A 23,058-nucleotide genomic window follows, 5' to 3' on the forward strand; every position below is an offset into this window, starting at 1 on the left:
AAAGAGATTCTTATCACCTCTCCATTGTGGTGAAGCCCACAGTTAACATCAGCCCTAAATTGAAGAGATATTTTCTTTTAAGGACATTGCACGCTATCAGGGAACGATGGATTAATTTAAGGAGCGACTCAAGGGTATGCTAATGCCAACAACGTTTGCTTTAGTCTCTCAGCATGCACGCTCAAGCCTCTCAAGCTTGTTATTACGGTTATAAATCGCCTTCAGCCCGCGCTACACTCTGCCATCTTACCCAGCCCCATCGCGCACGCACATTCCATGTCGTCATCTCTTATGAAAGCATATAATAGACTTTTGGAGCAGGTGGAAACAAGCTCCTTTTCCTGTGTGCGCTTTTCCAGGGTGTCATCTTCGAACCTGTGTTAATGAATTACTGTGCTCAGCAAAGAGCTGCAAGGCAAGGAGGTGGTGAATCACCAGAGACGCCCCACTGCAAGTGCAAACATTTTAGTGCCAACCTAAATGAATGGTTTGTCCTTTTTTTTTTTTTTTTTTTTTTTTTTTAAATCGTAGAGGACAAGCTTACTTGGCAGGGGGCGGGGGTGGAGGGTTCTCACCTCGTGATAAATCGATGGTTTGGATACCGAGGGGATCGTAAAGGAAAGCAGCTTGCTGTTGCCATCTTTGTCCACAATTTCCTGGTAAACGGAAAATAAGACAGAGAAGTCATGTCATCAAAGCAATGGAGCATTTCTTTGAACAATCTGGTCCCTGATGCTCAGTCACGGTTGTAAGTCTTCAAAACTTAATCAGCACGACACACTACTGCGAGGGTGAAGTGAAGCTCCATGCCTGATAGAATCAGTGAATTGCAAAAACAGGAATAAGTGATTTACAACCCAGGCATAATACCTAATAAGCAAGTTGGGTAAAAAACTAACAAACAAAAAAACATCAATATCCCAATAAATTGCATCGTTATGTCACAATGCAATATGCAAACATCAGATATACAGGTAGATGCCTGAGTCGGAAGCAGTTGCACAGTTCATGGATAATTCGACTTTTTAATGTGATGCAAATTTGGTATTCTTCTCAATGTAATGTATGTTTTAATCTAATGTTTCATGATGTCATGTTTTTAAAAATTTGCCTCGCTGCTCTGCTCATTTTGTTTTGATATGATGAGAAAATGCTAAATTTACCAGACTGTTCATTATAAGAGTCTGCTTACATTGTTTTGAATACAGTATTATATATACATAACGATTGTGAAAAGATAGATTTATATTTCAACAACATTATCATTGGGGAACGACCTCGTACATGATTGTTTATACTGTAACTCCATGAGACAAAATCATATCTCAATCAAAATGATAATCGAGTGCATTCATACACTTGTACAGCATCATTTTATTTTATTTTATTTTTAAATCAAGCATAGACATTTGTTATTCATCCTTAGCTTGTAAACCAGCTAAAGAGGATTGCAAGTGCTGTCTCACACAAGTCATCAAAGCACTGTTTTCTACGGTCTCTCAGCATGGGAGGACTGATAAAAACATACTGTAGTTGCATTGCATCATCAGATCAGCGCTTCTCAAAGTGTGGATAGGAATTCAGGAAAGCTGAAGCCTCTTGAGAATGTAAAGCAAGCTCAGCTAAGCAAATTTAAGTTGTGTTTCTGGGCAAAATGGTTAGTTTTTACAATCTGAGGACATAAACGTCGTCCGTAGTTTTAATAAAACCACTATTGATTCCTCAGAGGATCCATAATCTAGATTATAGTAGACTGCGATGCCAAACAGGTTAAAATGCACCATTCATTCCACTTGACACAGTTAGTCCAGTTAGTTAGCAGCATCGGCTGAAATGAAGTGCGATCTATTGGCATGTTTCTGTCTCTCGCTCTTCGCAAACTTTCAAGATGAGCTTTCCTGGTGATGCAATCAAACCGCGGCCCATTAGCTGGGGGTTTCCCTGTAGGTTGTCTTACAGGTCTTACAAATGTACCCGTCTGAGAACTTAAAGATGATTTGCTATTATGCTGCTTGGAATTTTCCACATTAAAATCACTATCCATTCAGCTTATATCCATTGAAATTTATTTTTTAAAAAAAGCTGTTGAGAGACATTCCACATTTAGAGTTATTTAAAAGGCTGATTACAATCAATAATGTGAGTCGAGTTGGGGTCGAAAAAAAGGCCTCATGTGGCACCTGTGTCACGTTTTTGCCATTTTTGTTTGGTGGTGTGTTGTGAAATTTTACTAACGTAATACAAGAAGGTTGGGAAACAGTTTTTTAAGCTAAAATTCTCCCAAGCAATCCAGCTCAATTCAGTAAAGGGGAATGTGACATGGTACAGTGCTGTGTGCTGACATTAGCTGTAAACAATCAGCAAAAATGACAAATGTCAACACCTCTCTCTATCATAATGATTATATTTGTTTTCAATAGGGCTTTTTTTCTTCCCCCTCTTCATTCTTCCACTGTAATGCACGTGTAAATTCTCTGTTGATCAAAATCAATGGACAGCAGTGTGTCTAGAACCATATGACATGAGCGAACCTACACCATAGTACTGTAACAGGAACCCCCAAGGAAAAGGTGCTGTGATTGTGGGACCTGACAGGTCAAAGTAAACACTGAAAAATGACAGTGCTTGGTGAAATCGAGGCTTAGGAATCCCCATGGATACTGCCAGAGAAAAGTGACACCCACCAGGTTGTAGATGCCCAGGAGGAGGGCCTCAATGCAGCCATTGCTCTGACGATCTCTGCTGGCCGTGACTCGCAGATACACCCATACCAGCTCGGGCAGAAACTGCATTGTGAAACGCCGCAGGCGGTTCTCGGAGCTGCGGTACAGCTCGAACAGTTGGTGGCACACGGGCTCCAATAGCTGGATGAATCAAGAGACATGCGTATGATCATGCAAATACGCGCCTACAGCTAATAGTCTGATGTGATGAGCTTGAACCCACACTGGTTGCTCTTTTTTTCCAGTGTGAGCATTATAGCCTTCTAACATGAATACTCATCCTCCTCACATAACCGAATGCGTCTTGGGGGCAAAGTCTAGTCAATAACAGGAAGTGTGGAGGGGTAAGGGAGTAAATCACCATAATGGCAGGTTGGCCTTAAAAGAGGCAGCCAGTGTGCTCGTTTGGGAACCTTTAGTGGTGATTAACTCAAGAGTCGAAAGAGCACTTTTAGGTACACTTACAAAACAACTTTGGCCCAACAGGTCATTGACACCTATCCATTTCTTACATATACACACACATGCGCACATCCTCTCTCTATTGGTTCACTAATGGGATTGCACAGGCAGAGCTGAGATTCAGAATTAATTTAAGTCCGCAGTGGGTTGACATCAAATTTGACCATGAAGTAGCAGCGAGAAAAAAGGCTGCCAAGATAATTGGATTCTCCCACTGAATCACTAATGTACAATTAGATGTGCCATACCACTGAGTGTTCCTGGCCTTTGATCAAAGATTGTCTCCAAGTGAAAAAAAGAAAATGTAGAAGGTGAAGTTGCTGGTACAGAAAGCAGAGAAATTGTATTATTATTTTTAAACTAATTCCATCAGTTGAACACCTCTGAGGTCGCACAATTTGGTCTAAATGTTCACCATTAAAGTCACAACGACAACAAAATAAATAAATAAACATTTTTCATGATACCTCAGCCCAGTGAACATCTCACACAACGTCTTTGCAAACACAGAAGGGTACCAGTTATGGCAAACTGGGAAAATGTGATAGCGACCATCGCGTCGGAATTTATGTATTGTAACAGATGTAGGAAAACTGGACATGCACCTCTGTCCTGCCTGCTCAATACAATATATCTAAAGGCACAATAAGCCAACAGTAAGTAAATGATAGTAAGTGCAATTTAGTAGCCAAAGTAATCTTCCTCTCCATATTCGTCAACACCAGCATCACACCATAAAGTTGGGCACGGAACACAATGTTGTACTTCTTTTTACAAATGTACAGCAGTTAAAGAATATTAGAATGTTACTTAAAACATTGTCAGTACAGTTAATACAGACTATATGATGATGACTAACCCTAGAAGAATTTCTTTCCATTTCCATTATTTCCTATGGGAATTATTGTTCCGAAATATGAACAAATTGGAGGTAAACTAGCATCAGTGACGTGACAGTGTTGGACCACTATAGATGCATGTATACATATATTAAACAAAAGTAGTGTTTTCAGCCTGGCATGTTTACCGTCATGTTTAATTTGGCGTGCGCACATTCCACAATTAACAATTGGACATTTTACAGCCATTCCTATACATTAAATATACGACGACACACTGTACTTTACTTTTTGTCCGGCTTGTGTGTGCTGTCTATTGGATGTCACCTCATTGTCGGGATCCTGGATGACCCTGTAGAGCGCTGGTACCAAGGGCTTCTTCAAATGAAGGCTGCCGGCATAGCTTGAGAGGTGGGTTTCTGGTAAGGACTGGGTAAAAGTAGAGAAAAAAAAAGGCAAGTTTGGCTGAATGATGACACATACTTGGGTAATTTCTTAAAACAGCTGGCGCTACGACACGAAAAGACAGCAACATTTAATCATTTACATAAATTTAAAGCAGCATTTGGGTACACGGACATTGCTTGTTTTTGAATGAGAGTATCTCCACTAGTAAACCAACAATCCTGCGGATTAACCAAGAAGTCGTTTCGGTCCTTGAAATCAAATCAGTGAAATACACCATGTACTTTTAACCTTGTGACACACGGTCGAATAGCCGCAGTGAAAAACCCCCTCTCATTGACGGCAATGTCAAAAGGATCTCGGGAAACGTGAAGAAATTAGTGACGGGGTACCATAATTGGCAAAAAAAATAAATAAAGGAGTTCTTGACATCAAATTAGAAGAGACAGATTGAAACTCAGTGAAGCCTTTTGTAAAATCAGAACAGAGTGCACTGCTTTTCACCACTCACACAATGAGTCATACCTTCTATTGACCATTCCTTCGACTCTTCTTGCTGTTGTAATTGTGGCCACGATGGCACGCTCGCTTTGTTTCTTAACCCTTTCTTCAGTATACTTAGTTTTAAAATGTACGTGGATGTATTAACTTGAGAAACGTTGAAACTGACATAATTTGCTGAAGTTACATACTCTGTGTGTGTGTGTGTGTGTGTGTGCACGCCTGCGACATTGGTTTTCAGTAGTACAGGTACGCGCACAACTTTCACCCTACCGTCCAAAAATAAATCCAAAGATAACCTCTAAGGTACCATATCAATTAATATGAGCCACAACTGAATCAGCAAAAGAAGGGGCGCTACCTTGAATTCTGAGAGCCACTCTTCGACAACACCGCGCTCTGAACCCAGCATCTTCCTCAGAGACGCCCCTCAGCTGCCTGGTGAAAAGAGAGCAAAACACCCACTTGACATTTTTAAAGTCGCAATCGTTAACTCATCTGCATTTATACACTTTGATGTCCTGAAAAAAAGATGTGACTTAAATAATTGCCTGTACAGCTAATAAATGTTTTATGATGGAAGCTGTTTGACCCTGTATGAAACTATACTGTTTGACCAGAGGTTCCTCTGTAAGTTTTACATTGTCAAAACAGCACACGCACAAAATACAACTGGAAAAATAGCACAAGACAGACAGACAGTTTGTTTCGTGTCCACTACAAATCAAAATATTGGTGGCTGTATGTAGAACAACTTTTTCATGTGCATTTTACAAAACTTCCTTGTCCCCTCATATTTAATTTCTTATGACACCTCATAATAAAATAGAAGAGTAGATAGTGACTCACTGCATGGCGTTGACCACACTGTTACATAACGAGCTACGACGCTGACCTCACCTGTCAACATGCATCAGTGGATAACAACCATCACCACGATCATCCATATGGGCCGCCCCCAATGATAAACCCTAGGTGGCCAGCCTTAGGCTTGGCATTCTCGTGACATCACATGCAAATCAACGCATGCACAAGTTTTAACTCCTTCTATATATTACACAATCATAATACAGCAAGTGAAACAAGATTTACTCCGTTTTGCTCATCTAGCATCCGGCAGCGTCTATTAGGATGGCCTTCATTAGTATACAATGTAATGTTATATTATTTGTATAGTAGAGTGTTGAATACTAATATTATTATAATATACATCATGTTACAGTGGAGTTTAAAGCGAAATTGAAGGAATATTAGTAGGCTTTACATGATCAGGATTTTTGGGGCCAATCACCGAGTTTAAAAAAACGATAACCGATTCGATCACAAGATGGAGGAATGTGTCTATTTAAATGACCTGTTCATTTACTGTATATACTTGTGTACTTAATTGCTCAAAAAATGATTTACAATAAATGTATCTTTGTTGATGCCCGTGAGGCATCATGACAGACAGAACAAATGAATGGTCTTCTATGAGACGGCAGGAAGTAAATACAGTAATTAATGTATCCACTCTTTGTGACATTTTTGTTTGTTGGTGTGCCGTGAGATTTTTCTATTGTAAAATATGTTCCTTGGCTCCATAAAGGTTGGAAATCATTACTTTAGTCAGATCGTGTATTCTAATCAGTCAGATCAAACCAACATTACATGACAGAAATAATGACAGAAAACTGACTGTCATTAAATAACTTTATTTTTAATGAAATGACTTCACCCACACCGAAATTGTAGAGCATGATTCGACAAATGTTTACGTCCAACCGTTCGTGCTACCACTCGCTTGCTAGGCTACATAACATTTTTGTTGCCTGCTTGCGAGCCGTATTAAAAGTACGTGAACATACCTCAAGCAAGCCTTAAACGAACATCCTCTCCTGTCCTGAGCATCAGTGACCACCAACACACGTTTTTCCCCATTTTGTCCTCATAATATAGTCGGCGCGATCCACACTTGTCGTCGCCACAGTAACGAGTGTATCCGGTCGCATCTGATTAATAATAATAATAATAATTTGCATTGACAACATAAAGCCTTATGATCGTAAAAAACGGGATGCGGTGGTATCGGAATACAAGATTTTATTGCAGTAGTCTAACAAAGTGCAATCTTGAAAGAGCAAATTCATCTTGTTGTCTGATCCGGGCATTATGTGTTGTCTGTCTCAGACGTGTTGTCTGTTCCACACCGCCGACATTTTTATTTTTTTTAAATAACTTTATTGGCTGTCAGATATTTACAGGACTACGCCAAAAGACACACGACAAGGCTAAAAACGAATTAGCTTTTGGATCAAATATACTGTGAACGATGGGGACGCGGAGTAAATGTCTTTTGCGGAGCCGTCGATGAATTATGACATTAAAGCCTATCAGCATAAAATGCTAATTATCGGCCGATATTGATAAAGCCGATAAAAATCGGTGTAATGTCTAAATATTAGACACAATGCAGAGAAACGACAATAACGTAGGCAGGACGGACAGAGGCAGTGCCCGATTATCGCCAGTCTGTAAAAGATAATCGTGAGTTATTATCCCGTTGTGGGCTGTGTTAAGAGGGACTTTTCCTCCCCGAGCTCAATCTTAAATGTTAAACCATATTAATATACTTGATCGCAAATCTTTATGTGTGCAATCTACAGTGAATTTGGGCGATCGACAAACTGGAAATTGTTCAGGATGTGGAAAAATCTGTATCTGTTTACCTCCCTTAAGACTTCACACTAATTCCTCTGAGTGACTGTTTACAAACGTCGTTTTCTTACCTCAGTGAGCGACAACTCAGATCTCCAGAGGGAGAGGCGAATGGTGTTCAACCGTGTCACACATCGTTGAGGGTCACCTAAAACAATTAATCAACAATCAACAGAAATGTTCCTGTGTTTATTAAACTGGATACATGCAGCTGGCAGGGACAGTAGAGGAAAAAGTCATCAACAGGTTACCTCGCCTCATGACCATTAAACTGAAACTGTGACCAATATGAATACAGCCTAAACTAATTTGTTTCTGACTTTTCACAAGGGGCACGTCGAGCAGGGTGATACTGTCCTACTCCAATCCTGTAGGTGGCAATAATACACTTCACAAAGTGCGTACCAACTATAACGTAGCAGGTTTTCTCACCACAGCTCTATCAATTGGGTCTGGTGGGTCACTGCACTGCACTTTAATGGCACAAGAAGAAGACAAAATCCTCTGTACCTTTACTGGAATGTGTAACACAATTGTATGGAACAATTCTTTTTGGGGGGGAAATTGGTTCATAGATTTTGCATAATACTGCCAACTGTGTAACTAACAGCCAAAAATAAAATGACAATAATCAACCAGTGGTATAGCGCAGGTTGCAAACATTAGCACCCTCTAATCTGTGTTACTTCCCGCATCCACCATTGTAGTGGGGAGCATTTTCCCGGTGGCAGGTCACAACAATTGCAAACACCACAACAGATGCAAATGTCACAACACAACAACTTTAACACAACAACGGAAATGCAAACGCCACAACATAACGACATTAAGGCACACCGGAAGTGAGCTTCCGCTCTTTCCATCTGTATGATTCGTTCGGGCTACCGGGGACTCATCTTGCAGACTTATTGCCGGATAGCTAGTTGTCAAGTGAAAAAATATAAATGATTCATCACCGTGACTATCATCACCTTAGCATCGACTACAAAACAAATGTCACCCCCTATTTACTACAATGTGTAACTGAGTCAAAACAAGTTCAGCTTTAGAAAAAAAATGTGATACTAAACTAAGACGCCATGTCAATGAAATAGCCTGAAGTTGAAGCGAGTGCAGTGAGGCAGCAAAGCACTTGTTGACTTTTTTTACTATGACAACTACTACTATTACACATTTTGCACCTGAAGGTGAGAAAATGCACACAGAGACTAAAGCAAACAGATGGTTAATATGACTCCTTGAAAACCTCTATACTCGTGGTTAGACAAGATTACCATTAAAAAAAATACAAAAAAGTGCTATGGTGTTTGGATGCTAATATTAAAGGCAAGAACATGATGAGTTCTTGGTCAGAACCATTAAATGAATAATTTGCATTGAAAAGCCCTTATTTAATTTGCATTGAAAAGCCCTTATTTTGAGGAATGACAGGGGAGAAGCCGCTGACTGATATTTAACAAATAAGGACTCGGGAACCGAAAGCAGTGAAAGTACGCCGCTTATCCCTGAGAGGCACACATTTCTGAGCACTCCAGTTGATTAAGCATTTTGTACGCAGCCTTGTGTTCAGCTAAAAGACTTCGCACCTCAAAGGATAGGCTCAAGTAAAGTGTAGAGAAGCTGCAGCATCTTTCTAGAGTGACGTGCATCCTATCTGGCGAAAACTTGATATTCCCACCACCCTTTTGGCTTTGATGTTAACATGCTAACTCAAGTCAGTAATAAGGCTTAACATCAAAATAGTTCCACATCATGTTGGCAGAGTGAATACTGGTCACATGCGCAGCCAAATAAAAAAAATATATATTTTCTCCACATTTGAAATGTATGCATGGATTTGGCATATTCTAGCAACTTTTTTCTAGGACTATGGCTGTTCACTTAGGCTGTCTAACGAAACAAAAACAAAAAAAGAATGGCGACAGCACGGGATGTCTACGGACATTAAGTTCAATGTGGGGGAAATGAAGGCGAGTCATTAATTGAAACGCACAAGATGAGGCAGAGGTCATTTTGAGGTACCTCAAATTGTCGATCGGTTCACTTAAGTGCAATTAAACTGTTTTACAACCCAGATTCCAATGAAGTTAGGACGTGTTAAACATCAATAAAAACAGAATACAATGATTTGCAAATCATGTTCAACCTATATTTAATTGAATACACTACAAAGACAATATATTTAATGTGCAAATGTGATAGACTTTATTGTTTTTAGCAAATAATCATTAACTTAGAATGTTATGGCTGCGACACGTTCCAAAAAAGCTGGGACAGGTGGCAAAAAAGAAAGAAAGAAAGTTGAGGAATGCTCATCCAACACCTGTTTGGAACATCCCACAGGTGACCAGGCTAATTGGGAACAGGTGGGTGCCATGATTGGGTATAAAAGGAGCTTCCCTGAATTGCTCAGTCATTCACAAGCAAAGATGGGGCGAGGTTCACCTCTTTGTGAACAAGTGTGTGAGAAAATAGTCGAAAAGTTTAAGGACAATGTTGTAGTGTGTTCAATTAAGTATAGGTTGAACATGATTTGCAAATCATTGTATTCTGTTTTTATTTATGTTTAACACAACGTCCCAACTGGAATTGGGGTTGTAGTCCATAATGGAGCGACTCGAGCGCATCCAAATCGTCTGTGAGAACACATCATTCGAAAACTGCTCACAGTGGCGAAAACGTTTGGTTTTCTGTGGTGTTTACGACAGTGTCTAATGTAATCTTGTATATTTCTTCCACCCTGGGAAGCTATTATCCCAACACAGCATTTAGCTTGCCAACTTGCCGTCACTGTTAAATTACCTAAACAATATGTCACGTATGTCACGGGGTCCGGCAAATGACAATACGTAAACTTCCCCAAATGGACCACTCCTCGCATATACAGGATTGGCTCATTGTCTACAGCCGTGTTTGCAAAGGACCAGCAAAGCACGGCCATCCTGTTTACGGCACTTCAAACTCTAAATTACAATAGCATAAAAAAAGACTGCTAAACAGTGCAGATGATTGGAACCAAACCAACTAGTGGACTTCAAAGTCAAAATTCATTATTCCTTTGTAGTCTGCTTCTGGCAAGGCTTTCCTTCTCAACAACTGTCTTGAATATTTATGCAATTAGGAATCCACTATAGTCGCAGTCTAATCTCAGCACTGTAAAAACACAATAAATGCATCACTAAAACACTTAGACCTGCAGAGTAAATACAGCCTAAGTGCCCAATTCTGTTCAGTCCTTGCAGTGCCTATTCAAGATTTATCTATATGTTTCAAGTGAACCATATCCATCATGTTCTTCTTGGCCAAGGTAAGGAGACCAATTTCATTCAATGGAGACTGAGGGCAGCAAGAAAATGGAGTGCTGCAGCAAAGTAGAGACTGTGGATTAGAATACAGCTGTGGCCGATCTAGGGTACCGGAAGGTGTATCCCTTTTTTCCTCTTCTGTCCATCTAGATCATTTGTATCAAAGTCAAGGCCCGGGGGCCAGATGTGGCCCGCCACATCATTTTATGTGACCCCCGAAAGCAAATTCTGCTCGTCAACTTCCATGATTTTTGCTCAAATCTGTACTCAAATTAAAAATTGTCACAATAATAAACAAGAATGTTGAGCTATTGCATTTTTCTGTTACCAGACCCTTCTTCTACAGTAACTTAAACAATACTTGAACCAACTGTTATTCTTGTCTTCTGATTTCAAAACGAGTTATCCGTCAATTTGCTGTGTGATGGTAATAATATGATTTGGTGATTAAACATATATATGATTTCACTGTTCTAATGGCCCTCTGAGGGAAATCATAACTACAATGCGGCCCAAGACAAAAATGAGTTTGACACCCCTGATAGATGCTCAACCATTGCACAAACAGCAGTGGTTTACAGCCCGTGGAACCCTGCCTGACCAGGTAAAAGGAAAAAAAAGAAAAAAAGGGGGCAGGGGTGGGCGGGAGTTCAAACTCACGGCCCGGAGGCCAGATCTGGCCCGCCAGATTGTTTTCTTGTGGCCCACTAAAGAAATCAAGTGTGTCTAGGTCATCTTTCTTACTGAATGGATTTGTTCTTATCATTTGGGCATAAAGTCTGTTCCAAAATTGGCATTTTATGGATATTACAAGATTGCTTTCTTCCACCAAATCCCTTAACATAATACAATTCTACTTCTACAATTGTTTGTATTTGTCACTGTTTTCCATGACTTGATTTCAAATTCAATTTGTTGTTAAACCTAGATAACTATGAAATGCGGATGCAATTCTATATTTAAAACATGAGGTGACATTTATATGATTTTAGCTGAAGCTGTACATCAAGCAAGAATGGGAAAGAATTCCACCTACAAAGTTTCAACAATTAGTGTCCTCAGTTCCCAAACGTTTATTGAATGTTGTTAAAAGAAAAGGTGATGTAACACAGTGGTAAACATGACCCTCCCCCAGCTTTTTGGGAACGTGTTGCAGCCATAAAATTCTAAGTTAATGAGTATTTGCTAAAAAGAAGAAAGTTTATCAGTTTGAACATTAAATAGCTTGTCTTTGTAGTGTATTCAATTAAATATAGGTTGAACGTGATTCGCAAATCATTGTATTGTTTTTATTTACGTTTAACACAACGCCCCGACTTCATTGGCCCAAAAGAACATTGCCAGGTTTCAGCATTCCCAACATTGCTGATTTTTCCCCAAGGTCATCTTAGCTCACTCAACCATGAATTATTGAGCTTGAGCAAGTTCTGTCCCTGTTTGCGCCACTGACTTCAGGGTGCCCTTTTTGCCTTCAAGTAAATATGCGACTAAATAACATGGTACTTGCCTTCCTCCTCCTCTGCAGGGAGGGACATCACATCAAAGCAAGCACAGAACGACATGCATGCATTTCAGCATGAAGCATTTCTGCAACTCAGAGGAAACCAGGAAACTCTCATCCTTCCTGGCATATGCTTATTTGCAGGTGGTCTTCGAGGAACACACACACACACACACACACACACAGAAACAGTTCATCCAAACACTTTCCCTAGCTAGGAAGATTAACTCCTGAGATGCGACCAACGGTGAAAGTGACGGCTGTAATCCCCGCCACCTCGGCCTATCTTAATCATTAAGAGAACCAGCCACTTGGCGACAGAACGGGCTCTTTCGGAATAGAAAGAGCTTTTATTAATAGCAAATTCAGCAGTGTAGAGTGGTTCGGCTTTATGTTGCGAGACACCAGTGCACTTTCATAGAAAGACAGGTACAGAGTCTAAACCGCATGCCATTGAAGTTCGGGTGAGCAAAGGTCATCATCGTCAGACAGTACAGCACAATCAATATGTTTCTGGGCAAATCAATGATTCCCCCCCCCAAGGACACAAAAACTGACATATTTGAGTAGGCTAAATACATCCTGAGCTTGTTCAACAAGACCGAGTGAATGGGTTAAAAAAAAAAAACAGACAGCTATGCTGACGTGTGATAGAGATGGAGGGAAGAATCGTCTACACTATCACCATCATCCTTCCCTCGTTGCTCATAGGCCAGGCGAGGGGAACTGAGGCGTACGCACATCCAGGGCTAAAATTAGCTCTGCTGCAGCTGCGGGGGCCAGACGTGTTGGGACGTGCCCATGTTGCAACACAGTCTCTCACACAAAGTTCCACCAATTAGACAGGGTGAGCCACAACAAACATGCAGAGAGAGCACAGGTGAACACCAGCAGCATACTGCCGCATCCTGACACTCCCACAGAGGACAGGAACGCAAACACTTCACACATACTGTGGAAAATCATCTCTGCAAAAGAGTGGGTGGAGAGGTATTGCTTTAATTGCCGTTCGTTCGATTTATTGGGCAAAATTTGCATTATCATGAAACTCCGTGGTGAGCAGGAATATGTGCCCAGCAAGTACTTGTTAAATCTTTTATGAGGATCTGAATGAAGGTCTTGAAAAGTGATAGGAAACATAATTCATTAATTAATTAGCTGTTCAGAATTCTTTCCATCATGCTAATATTGATTTCTGGTGTCAGAAAGGTACCGAAGCAAAATGGAGTGCACTACCGGACTTAAACCAGCAGAGGCACTGTTGACTCAGTCTCAACTAATTTGCTGTTAAAAGAAGAAGAACATGACCTCAGCTGAGGGAAATTGAGACATATCCATGTTATGGCACAACTCCTCCAAGTAGCATTATTCTGCAAAGTACTGGCACGGAAACAGGAGATCAGAACATTCAAGGAGACTTTTCCATCCCATTACAAATATTTTTAATTAATAACCAGTGTTAATTTTCCCACTGTTGATGCAGATGAAGTCAAATGCCCATCCTTTCTGCAGAAACAATGTATTTTCACTGTTTGCAGTCAGAGTCCAATTGCATTGGGGCAAAATGGGCCAGTTACATGCTGGAGTGAAACCCTGTGGCCTTGAAAAGTCATGATTTTTTCAATCGAACAAGTCTGACGGACAGGATTCTTTGGCCTTTGTGGAGGGCTGGGCTCTACTGAGTGCGGCTCCTAGAGATCGGTTTCTATTGCCACAAAAGAACCCATATAAAGACGAGGGAACAGACCAGCGTTAACCAATGGGGGCAGGAACAGATTTTATCTAACAAGTGATCATTTTGATAACTGATTGATCAAGGGAACCTAATCTAATGCCTGTCTGTAATGCAGACACGACACAAACTAGAGATTAAAGACAAAAAAAAACAACAACAAAAGTCTCATTTTTTCAGGTATCGCAACCTAAATAATGCTGCCGGTGACATTTTACGCTTTATATGGACAAATGTAAGAATCAAGTTGATCAAGTGGTTATCACATCTGCTTCACAGTCGAAAGGTTCTGAGTTTGAATCCCAGCTCGGGCCTTCGTGTGTGGAGTTTGCATGTTCTCTCCGTGCTTTCGCGACTTTCCACTGATTACTCCGGCTTCCACCCACATTCCAGAAACGTACATGTTGGGCTCACTCACTGGAGACTAAACTGTCCATAGGGGTGAATGTGAGTATGAATGGTTGTCTATATGCGCCCTGTGATTGGCTGGCGACCAGTAGAGGGTGTACCCGACCTCTCGTCAGCACCAGTTACCCGTGACCCTAATGAGGACAAGCACTATAGAAAATGGATGTGAGCTGAAGGTTCATGTACAAAGCCTGGTGAGTCACATCCAGAAGTACCGTTCTAAACCATATCATGGCGACCTGTGGTGAACTGTACTATCACCAGTAATGAGTATTGTAAAAACACAATTGACTCTCCATTTCCCTCACTAAATAAATCATAGCATGTCTGAGCCCATCGGTTAGCATTGGATTAGATCATCATAAATAATCAACACTTTGAGGACAGGGCAGTTGAGCACTGACTGAAAGGCATAGCAGATGAGCTGCGCTGCTACAAAGGCTGTTCAGCAAGCCTCAGCAAAGGCTGACCTTGAGCATGCCCCCGACCGCAAGGCAGACCACACACCGGGTTTACACGACAGAAGAAATAGCTGAGAGAGAGAAGCGAGCATAAAAGGAGTGTGCGCATTGATAACTGAGCCGCTCCTGAGAGCATTAAAACAATGATGATGTGATTTCCATTTTGGCTCCATAAAGTGCACTGCGGCTGGTGTAAATACTAGCCTAACAATGACAAAATGCCCAACCCAACTAACTGTAGCCAAACTAATAAACATTAGTGAGAGCACTCCCGACCTAATTATCCTTTTAATGCTCCAAGTCGCGTTGCAGAGCATTTCTGTTAGCAGGCGCCCCCACTCCAATCTCTCCTACGCTTTCCTTCCACGTATTTTCAAGCCCATCTCGACATCAAATAGCTGGCACTAATTCAAAGGCTCCATGGATCACCCAGGCTTTGGCGACGGTTCAAATTTGGACTGACAAGAGAGTCGTGACCAGCAAAGAGAGACACGCGGCGTGGAGCTGAGAGGATGATTCCCAGTCACCTAATACGGACCACGGCGTCAAATTCAAACAGGTTGCTGCGAGCGCTACGTCGGACGAATTACATCAAATATGTTGTGCATCAAAAGATTCGCTTTGGGTGTGTTTTGCTTTTTCATTGAGTTTATGGCAAAAATTATTCGGATAGAAAGAGGAGCTTCAACATGGGTGGTTACGAGAAAGAAAATGTGAGAAAAGGAGAATATACAGTATACTTAGTGGAAGTTATGTGGAATGCAGCTAAAGTCAACAGAAACATTCAAGTTAAGACTGCGCACTTATTGATACATTTTATTAATTGCAATGGTTAACTTGTTTGTACACACAAAAACACCTTTTGCTGACGTATGGGTCGGATGAGCGCGACCTGAGCCTCCAGACTGCAGTCACATTATATACATAAGTACATACAAAAGAGGCCTGAGTCGGATTTAAAAAAAAAAAAAAAAATCTGAATTGTACTTTTCACATTGTCATAAAAAAATAAATAAATAAATAAAAACTCAGAAACATGTCATATAGTGTCAAAAATAAATAAATACTTTAAAAATAGAATAATAATAATAATAAAATAAAATCGGAATTGGCCTGCAGTGTGAACGTAGCTTATGTTTGCTCTTGGCCTCAGATATGGGCTTTCTGGAAACTCTCGATGTATTTACAGGTATTTATCAATTGCGCACTTTGCTGTTTAACCTCAAAGTACTTTATGGTTCAGTGCTGGGCCTCCTGACAGAAAAGATAATCAAAGAATGGCTGCTGTTGTGCAAACTGTAGCGGCAGCCAACACACGGCAAACCAATGAGTCACATCCAGTCGACTGTCAAGCGACTGTGCACGCAACCCGCTTAAAATGACTCCAGTATGGCTTTTAAGCGCACGAAGAACACGTCTTAGAGGCAGGGAGAAGAAAAAAAAAAAAAAAAAAGACAGAAATTGTGACACAAGCCAAGAAAGACAATCTCCACAGGCAAAATCTGTGTTAAGTCTTGGGTTTTCTTATCTGAATACTCTCAGGAAGAGGCAAAAAAAAAAAAAAAAAGGGGGGGGAAAAAAACACGGTTGACTTGTTTCTACTGGGGGAAAAAGGGGAACGGCAGTGGGCTTGAAGCCTGTGTGATCCTCTGAGTCGGTGGGGGCGAGCGCAGTGGAAAAACGTCCCCACTGCTAATCCATGTCGGGCTAATTACAGCTTTGATCCTTTGGGTGAGCGTGTTGTCATACGAGGGAGGGAGCCAACGCATTCTGGAGCTTCACGCACAATGTTTTGGTGAAATCAGACCCGTGTTACACATTCGCATTGTTGTAGCGTACACTGTTGTAACGTCTCAACTACCCGGCCATCCATTTTCCATAAACGCTTATCCTGTTCAGGGCTTTGCGGAGCCCGAATCTGTCTAAGATAACTTGGGGTAAAGAGAGAGACAACCACTCACACTCGCATTTACACCATCACTGAGTTGTAACGGATCCAAAACTGCTTGTGTCGAAGTCAGGCAAACGCAGAACGTTTAGTTTTTAAAGAAGGGCAACTGTTACGGCACAACACCTTTGCCGCAGCATCCTTCTGACCAAAGCAAAACAGAAGAGAACATTTAGAGAGAGCATCTCCAATCCCTTGACAGCAAATCCAGACCGAGAGAAAACAGATGGAGTGAGTTTAGGCAGGACAGAATATTCCATACATTTAATGCTTGCAATTTATTTTGTGTGTTCAAATATTTTTATCCTGTGCAGTGGACAGGGGTTTACTATAATCTGATTGTGGGAAAGCAAACAGCTGCAGTGATATCCCGCGTCCCTGGCAAAAGCGGATGAATGACGCGTCTTCTGTTGCGACGTCGATGCAGCAATTTTGCGGGATGTGTTTTGTAAACGAGGCTTTTACTTTTCACTGCGTTCTCCACAAGTAGCAGTAAGTTGCAGCCATCTTGTTTTATGCGCCGTGTACGTTCACTTGCGAAGTGAAGATTTGTTTTTCAAACCTCACCTCAACAGCCTCACAATTTATTTCTAAAGGCCTGCTGAGCGCAAGTGCCATTTGTTACTGAACGGGAGACAGATTCAATGGGTAATTGGGAGTTTCTGTTCTAAAATAGCCTGCTGTCCTAGTGATAGTCCCAAAACACACAACCACCGAGACAAGAGAAAGGGATCGAGGAGGAGGAAGAGGAGGGGATGATGATAATAATCGGGGATAGGCAGCAGATGGCATAGCATCAGCTCTGCATCTTTGCCAGCTGTCTTGACAAATACATTTCCAAGGCAACTCTGGAAAAAAATGTCCTAAACATTTGCAAGCAAATAACACAAAAAAAAGCCCAAAAGCTCAAAGCAAATGAATGATCAACTCATTCATAGCCTACATAGCACTGCCACTTACGAAGGGATAATTAGGCCACACAGGAAAGAAAAAATAATAATTGTAAATATTACAAGGCAGCAGTCTTCAACTTAATGCAAGCACACATTTGTGCTCATATTACTATGACTTTAGTTTTTTTAATAAGACTTTTTTGCATAACATTACAATGAATTCAACTTAGTTCTGCTTTGTTGAATCACAACTTTCTTTTTGTATTGTTACGACTTCATTCTTATAAAATACGTTTGTGATTATTATTAGCGATTATTACGATTTTTGTTCTAGAATGTAATATTTTCCTCATAGTACAACTTTCTGGTAAAATTGCCACTTATTCTTGTAAAAGAAAACTATGTGTTTTCCTTATGCAGTACTACAACCTTATTTTTGCAAACATTTTGAATTGTATTTAATTGTAAAATTACAACATGTTCCTCGCAGTATTTAAAGAGACGTTGTTCTCAAATTACAACTTTATTCTCATAAAATCTGTTAAATGTTAACTTTTCTCACGTCAACATTACAATTTTATTTTTCGCAAAATGTCTACATTTCTCATATTACGACTTAATTCCTGTAATATGACTTTATTCTCGTAAATGTATGACTTACTTCCTCTTTTGTACTGTAATTACTTTGTTTTCGTAAAACTGCGACATTATTCTTGCAAGTTCAAAACGTTTCTCTCATTAATATTACAGGTATGCTTTTCTAAAATAACTACATTTCTCCTCATTTTAAGACTTGATTCTCATATTACAACTGCTTTATTGTAATATAGCTTCTACAGGTAAAATTACAACTTATTTCCTCTTCATAATACCCCCCCCCCTCCCCATAATGTAGTCATTGTGTCGTCAGACCGTTTTCTTGTAAAACTACTTTGCATAAAATTTCCACTTCATTCTTGTGAAACTACAACTTTTTCTTATATTACAATTTTGATTTCCCTAAAAACGATGACATTTTCTCATTTTACCTTCATAATATGCTTTCTCATAAAATTGTGACTCATTTTCCTCTTAGTATCACTTTATTACAACACTTAGTTGTAATAAAGTGATACTATGTAATAAATAATCTTAGTATCACTTTAGTACAACACTTTATTCTAATGTGATGTTATGACCTATCTCCTCTTGGTTATAACACTTTAATTCAATTCAATTATAACTATTCTTTTTTTTTCTCATTGCTATGATGATTTTTTTTAATGACGACATTTTTCTCATATTACAACTTTGATCTCATAATATTACAAGTGCTATCTTGTAATCTAACTTTTTCCTTGTAAAAATACAAACATTTCTCATAATATTTTTTTTTCTGTACAATGATTCAATTTTCTAATATTAGAACTTTACCTTCATAATACAACTGCTTCTTGTAAAATTGTGACTCATTTCTTAATATTACAGCTATATTCATGTAATGTTGACATATTTTTGCTTGGTTATACCACATTTATTTCATAAAATGATGACTTTACTCTTGTCAAATTACTACTCTCATCAAACTAGGATTTTATTTCCGTAAAAGGACATGACAACTTTAATCTCATTGTACTACAAATGCTTTTTCATCATTTTCTAGTGAAATTACAACCTTTTATCATTATGATTTAATTTCAATAGAATTACATTTTTCTCATGTAACTTTACCCTCCTAATATTACAAGTGCGACCTCATGATTGAACTTTTTAGTGGGAAAATGACTAATCTATACTTGCAAAATTACAACTTTCTGGTAACACCACAAGCGTATTTTCGTAAACTGACGACAACTTCCTGATAATTGTATGCATTTTTGCTACTGTGACTTATTAAAGCAAATTTATTGTTTCCTTCTCAGTCAGTGGGCCTCCTTCCTAATCATTCAAGCATGCCAGTCACAACAACCATATCATTAGGTACACTTGCATGAGATTTAATACAAACGCTGCCCTCAGAAAACAATAATTGGACATACGTTATCGTTTTATTAGCCTCATCGTCAATGGGTTGTATTATATTTTTAAAAGCTGACTGACAGACAGTGCATGTGTACCTAATGAAGTGTCCTACGAAAGACTCGTGCCACGGTGGCAAACGCACACACAAAAATAAAATAACTGCGCGTTACGTACGCGGAACACCGCCGCGTGTTACCATGACAGTTATTTATCCGACATGTTTCAACATTAAAGCGCGTCTCTCCCATACTTCCGACCCGTGTCGCTAACCGCACTCAACGCCACGGCTAGCTAACCTTAGCGCGGCTCTTTAGCTTGGCCCGAACGGTCAGACGTCCCCCGGTCCTCGGTCGTGACCAGGCCGGAGAGCGCCCGCCACTCAGCGTCCGTTGTGTCCCTCCGCTCCACCCGGCGTTAACACTTAGTGCGCCGCGTAGTTATTAAAATAAAAAATAAAAAATAATTTAAAAAAAAACGTCTCAGATACCCTTCAACTCCGCACAGCCATCATTGTGAGGCTTCAAGTCGGCGCCTATTATTATTTTCTTTCTATCCAGCGACTCATAACAGACCCACCTGTGGTGACTGCTGCGCCCGCCCCCGAGGCAGAGGAAACGGTGGTGGTGTTCGGTGAGGGCGGTCACCCGGGTCGAGCAGCTCGCCTCGCGCGGGTCCCAGGATGTGATGTGACGGAGAGCGGCGCCTCCAGTCTGTGCAAATGTGTGCGAGTGCACTGCGACGACGCTTCAATCAGCACGTGACGCGATTGGTCGAGATGGGCGGAAGTCGCGCCCGCCTGCTCAGCAAAGGGGGCGGGGGGCGGGGGGTGGGGAGGCGTTCAAGTTCATCGGACGGCAGGGCGTCGCCATCGCGATGCATTTCAGAAGTTGGAGAAGGCACGAAAGCAATTTGAACATTTACTCCAGGGGTGTCAAACAATTTTTAGTTCAGGGGCCACCCTTGATCTCCAGTGGGCCGGACCAGTATATTCTGGTATGTAATGGAAGTTATGGACAAATTGGATAATTGGATAATTTCCTGATGATCTCTTACGTCACGTTAGTGTGCCACAGAAATCACTGCACTAGCAGATAACGTGCAAGCACATGAAAACAGTAATGTGTTCAAAAATGATATTTTACCAATTACAGTGTTATTCACATGTTTATCAGTGCTTCTACATGGCACCAAGTGTCAAGAGAAGTGCTGCTCCATTGTTTACATTCCTGAATCCTGAATACACGCCATCACTTAGGCTGAGTACATATTGACATTGTGATTGTCAGTTACATAATTATTAAATATTTCTGCAGATCTGGCATATACCCGCTTGGGCCTTTGACAAAAAAACATAAAGCAGCACATTGCCGTGTCTGTGTGCACCTTCACAGAGCAATGCAGCTTACCGCAAACAGATAATTAGATGCATGGCGATGTCCCCTTCAGGGTTCGGTGTGACGTATAAAAGCACTTGATGGACAGTGACAATTGCTTTCGACACATCCTGGTCCCGACTTGCTGATATTCCCTTTCACGCAGCTGCCATCTGTTAGGCCTGATAAACCACAGGTGTCAAACTCAAGGCCTGGGGGCCAGATATGGCCTGCCCCCATCATTTTATGTGGCCCGCGAAAGCAAATCATGTGTGTCAACTCCCATGATTCTACTTAACATCTATATGTATAATATGCATCTATAACATATTTAATGACTAACAATGTTGATATATTGCAAGCATGTTTTGTTCCCGAACCACTTTTTACAATAACTTGAACAAACTATGATCCTTGACTTCTGATTTAAAAAAATATATATCCATCAATTTGTTTGTGTTCGGTGTATGTAAATTAATATAATGATAATGTTTTTCTGACTATTTTTCTCTGTTTTTCGGACTAATTTTTTTTCCACCTGTTTTTCTGACTAATTTTTTTCCTGAGTTATCGGGACACATCGAACTCACGCGAGAACCTGCGAACTACAAGTGACTCTTTGCGGAATCCGTAGTAAGCAACATGACCGGCTTATTCAGTTTGATCAAGTTTTATTTTGATATGGGTTTAAGACACTGGGAGATACTCCTGTCTTTGAGTCACATAGACGGTATTGTTATTATTTTGTCGACATTACGCAGGCACCTGCGGACTTTGCGTTTGTTCAGGAGGAAAGCCCATTCAGATCTGCTCGATACAGCAATGTTTGTCCAGAATCAGTTGGACAGATATGGTATGCTCCATGGATACAAGATGATGCATTTAAAATGCATTCAGGCTGGCTACGTGGTGACTCAAGAGACGATCAGGAGACTGATGAAAATACTGGACCCGCACGGTGTGCAACTGAGGCGCCGGAATCGGCTTCGCCGGCGTATGTACCACAATCCCGGCCCAAACCTTTTGTGGCATGTAGACTCTTATGACAAACTCAAACCATATGGGATCTGTATCAATGGTGCAATAGATGGTTTTTCACGAATGGTGATATGGCTACATGCTTACTCGACAAACAGTGATCCGAAGATAATTGCTGGATACTTTATTAATGAGGTGTCATCAAGGAATGGGACTTCTGCCCGAATCCGTTCGGACCTTGGCACCGAGAACTGCTTTATTGAGCAAATGCAGATGTTCTTGAGGCACGACCATCTGGACAACTTTTCACACAGATGTTATCTGTATGGATCGAGCAATCACAACCAAAGAATAGAGAACTGGTGGGGCTTTTTAAGGAGGCAACATGCACAGTTTTGGATGAACCTGTTCCAAGATTTAAAAGACTCAGACTTCTTTTCTGGTGACTTCCTGGACAAAAGTATCATTCAGTTCACATGTCTTGAAATAATAGAGGTAAGAACTGCAACCCCCCTCCTGCCAATTGTCTACCTACTTCCATTTTGTACTTCACAAAAAGAAGTAGAATACCACCCTGTGGGTTAGTTTTGGTGTGGTACAAATACTTAGAAATGAGTGTCAAGAGCTCACTCTTTGTAGGCTATATTCAAAACCTTAATCAGACAGTATTGTCAGCATAATATATTAGAATTACTTAAATGAAAATTGTAAAATGGAATAAAATGTTTATGTCGGTATCTTGATGTTTTAATGAATACAGTTAAGACTACTATTGCGCAGATTTTTAAATTGGAGTTGATTTGTACTACACATTGGCTAGTTAAGTGCAAC

At 40.5% G+C, this 23,058-nt stretch overlaps 1 protein-coding gene across 3 annotated transcripts in view; it reads right to left on the bottom strand.

Moving 5' to 3' along the window:
• LOC133410416 (hyccin 2-like) overlaps window positions 1–20,613 on the bottom strand; it is a 37,508-nt gene extending 16,895 nt beyond the window's left edge. For all 3 annotated transcript variants that reach the window (XM_061691580.1, XM_061691579.1, XM_061691578.1), the window contains exons 1-6: window positions 20,453–20,613; window positions 7,699–7,775; window positions 5,292–5,368; window positions 4,352–4,453; window positions 2,685–2,864; window positions 576–656 (exon numbers count right to left, since the gene is read on the bottom strand). In XM_061691580.1, the coding sequence (XP_061547564.1) occupies window positions 576–656; window positions 2,685–2,864; window positions 4,352–4,453; window positions 5,292–5,342 (414 nt within the window). In that variant the 5' untranslated portion in view covers window positions 5,343–5,368; window positions 7,699–7,775; window positions 20,453–20,613. The remainder of the gene's footprint in view (window positions 1–575; window positions 657–2,684; window positions 2,865–4,351; window positions 4,454–5,291; window positions 5,369–7,698; window positions 7,776–20,452) is intronic.
• Between the last annotated feature and the right edge of the window lie 2,445 nt (window positions 20,614–23,058).

Source organism: Phycodurus eques, chromosome 12 (genome assembly GCF_024500275.1).
Source record: "Phycodurus eques isolate BA_2022a chromosome 12, UOR_Pequ_1.1, whole genome shotgun sequence".
Lineage (NCBI taxonomy): Eukaryota > Metazoa > Chordata > Actinopteri > Syngnathiformes > Syngnathidae > Phycodurus > Phycodurus eques.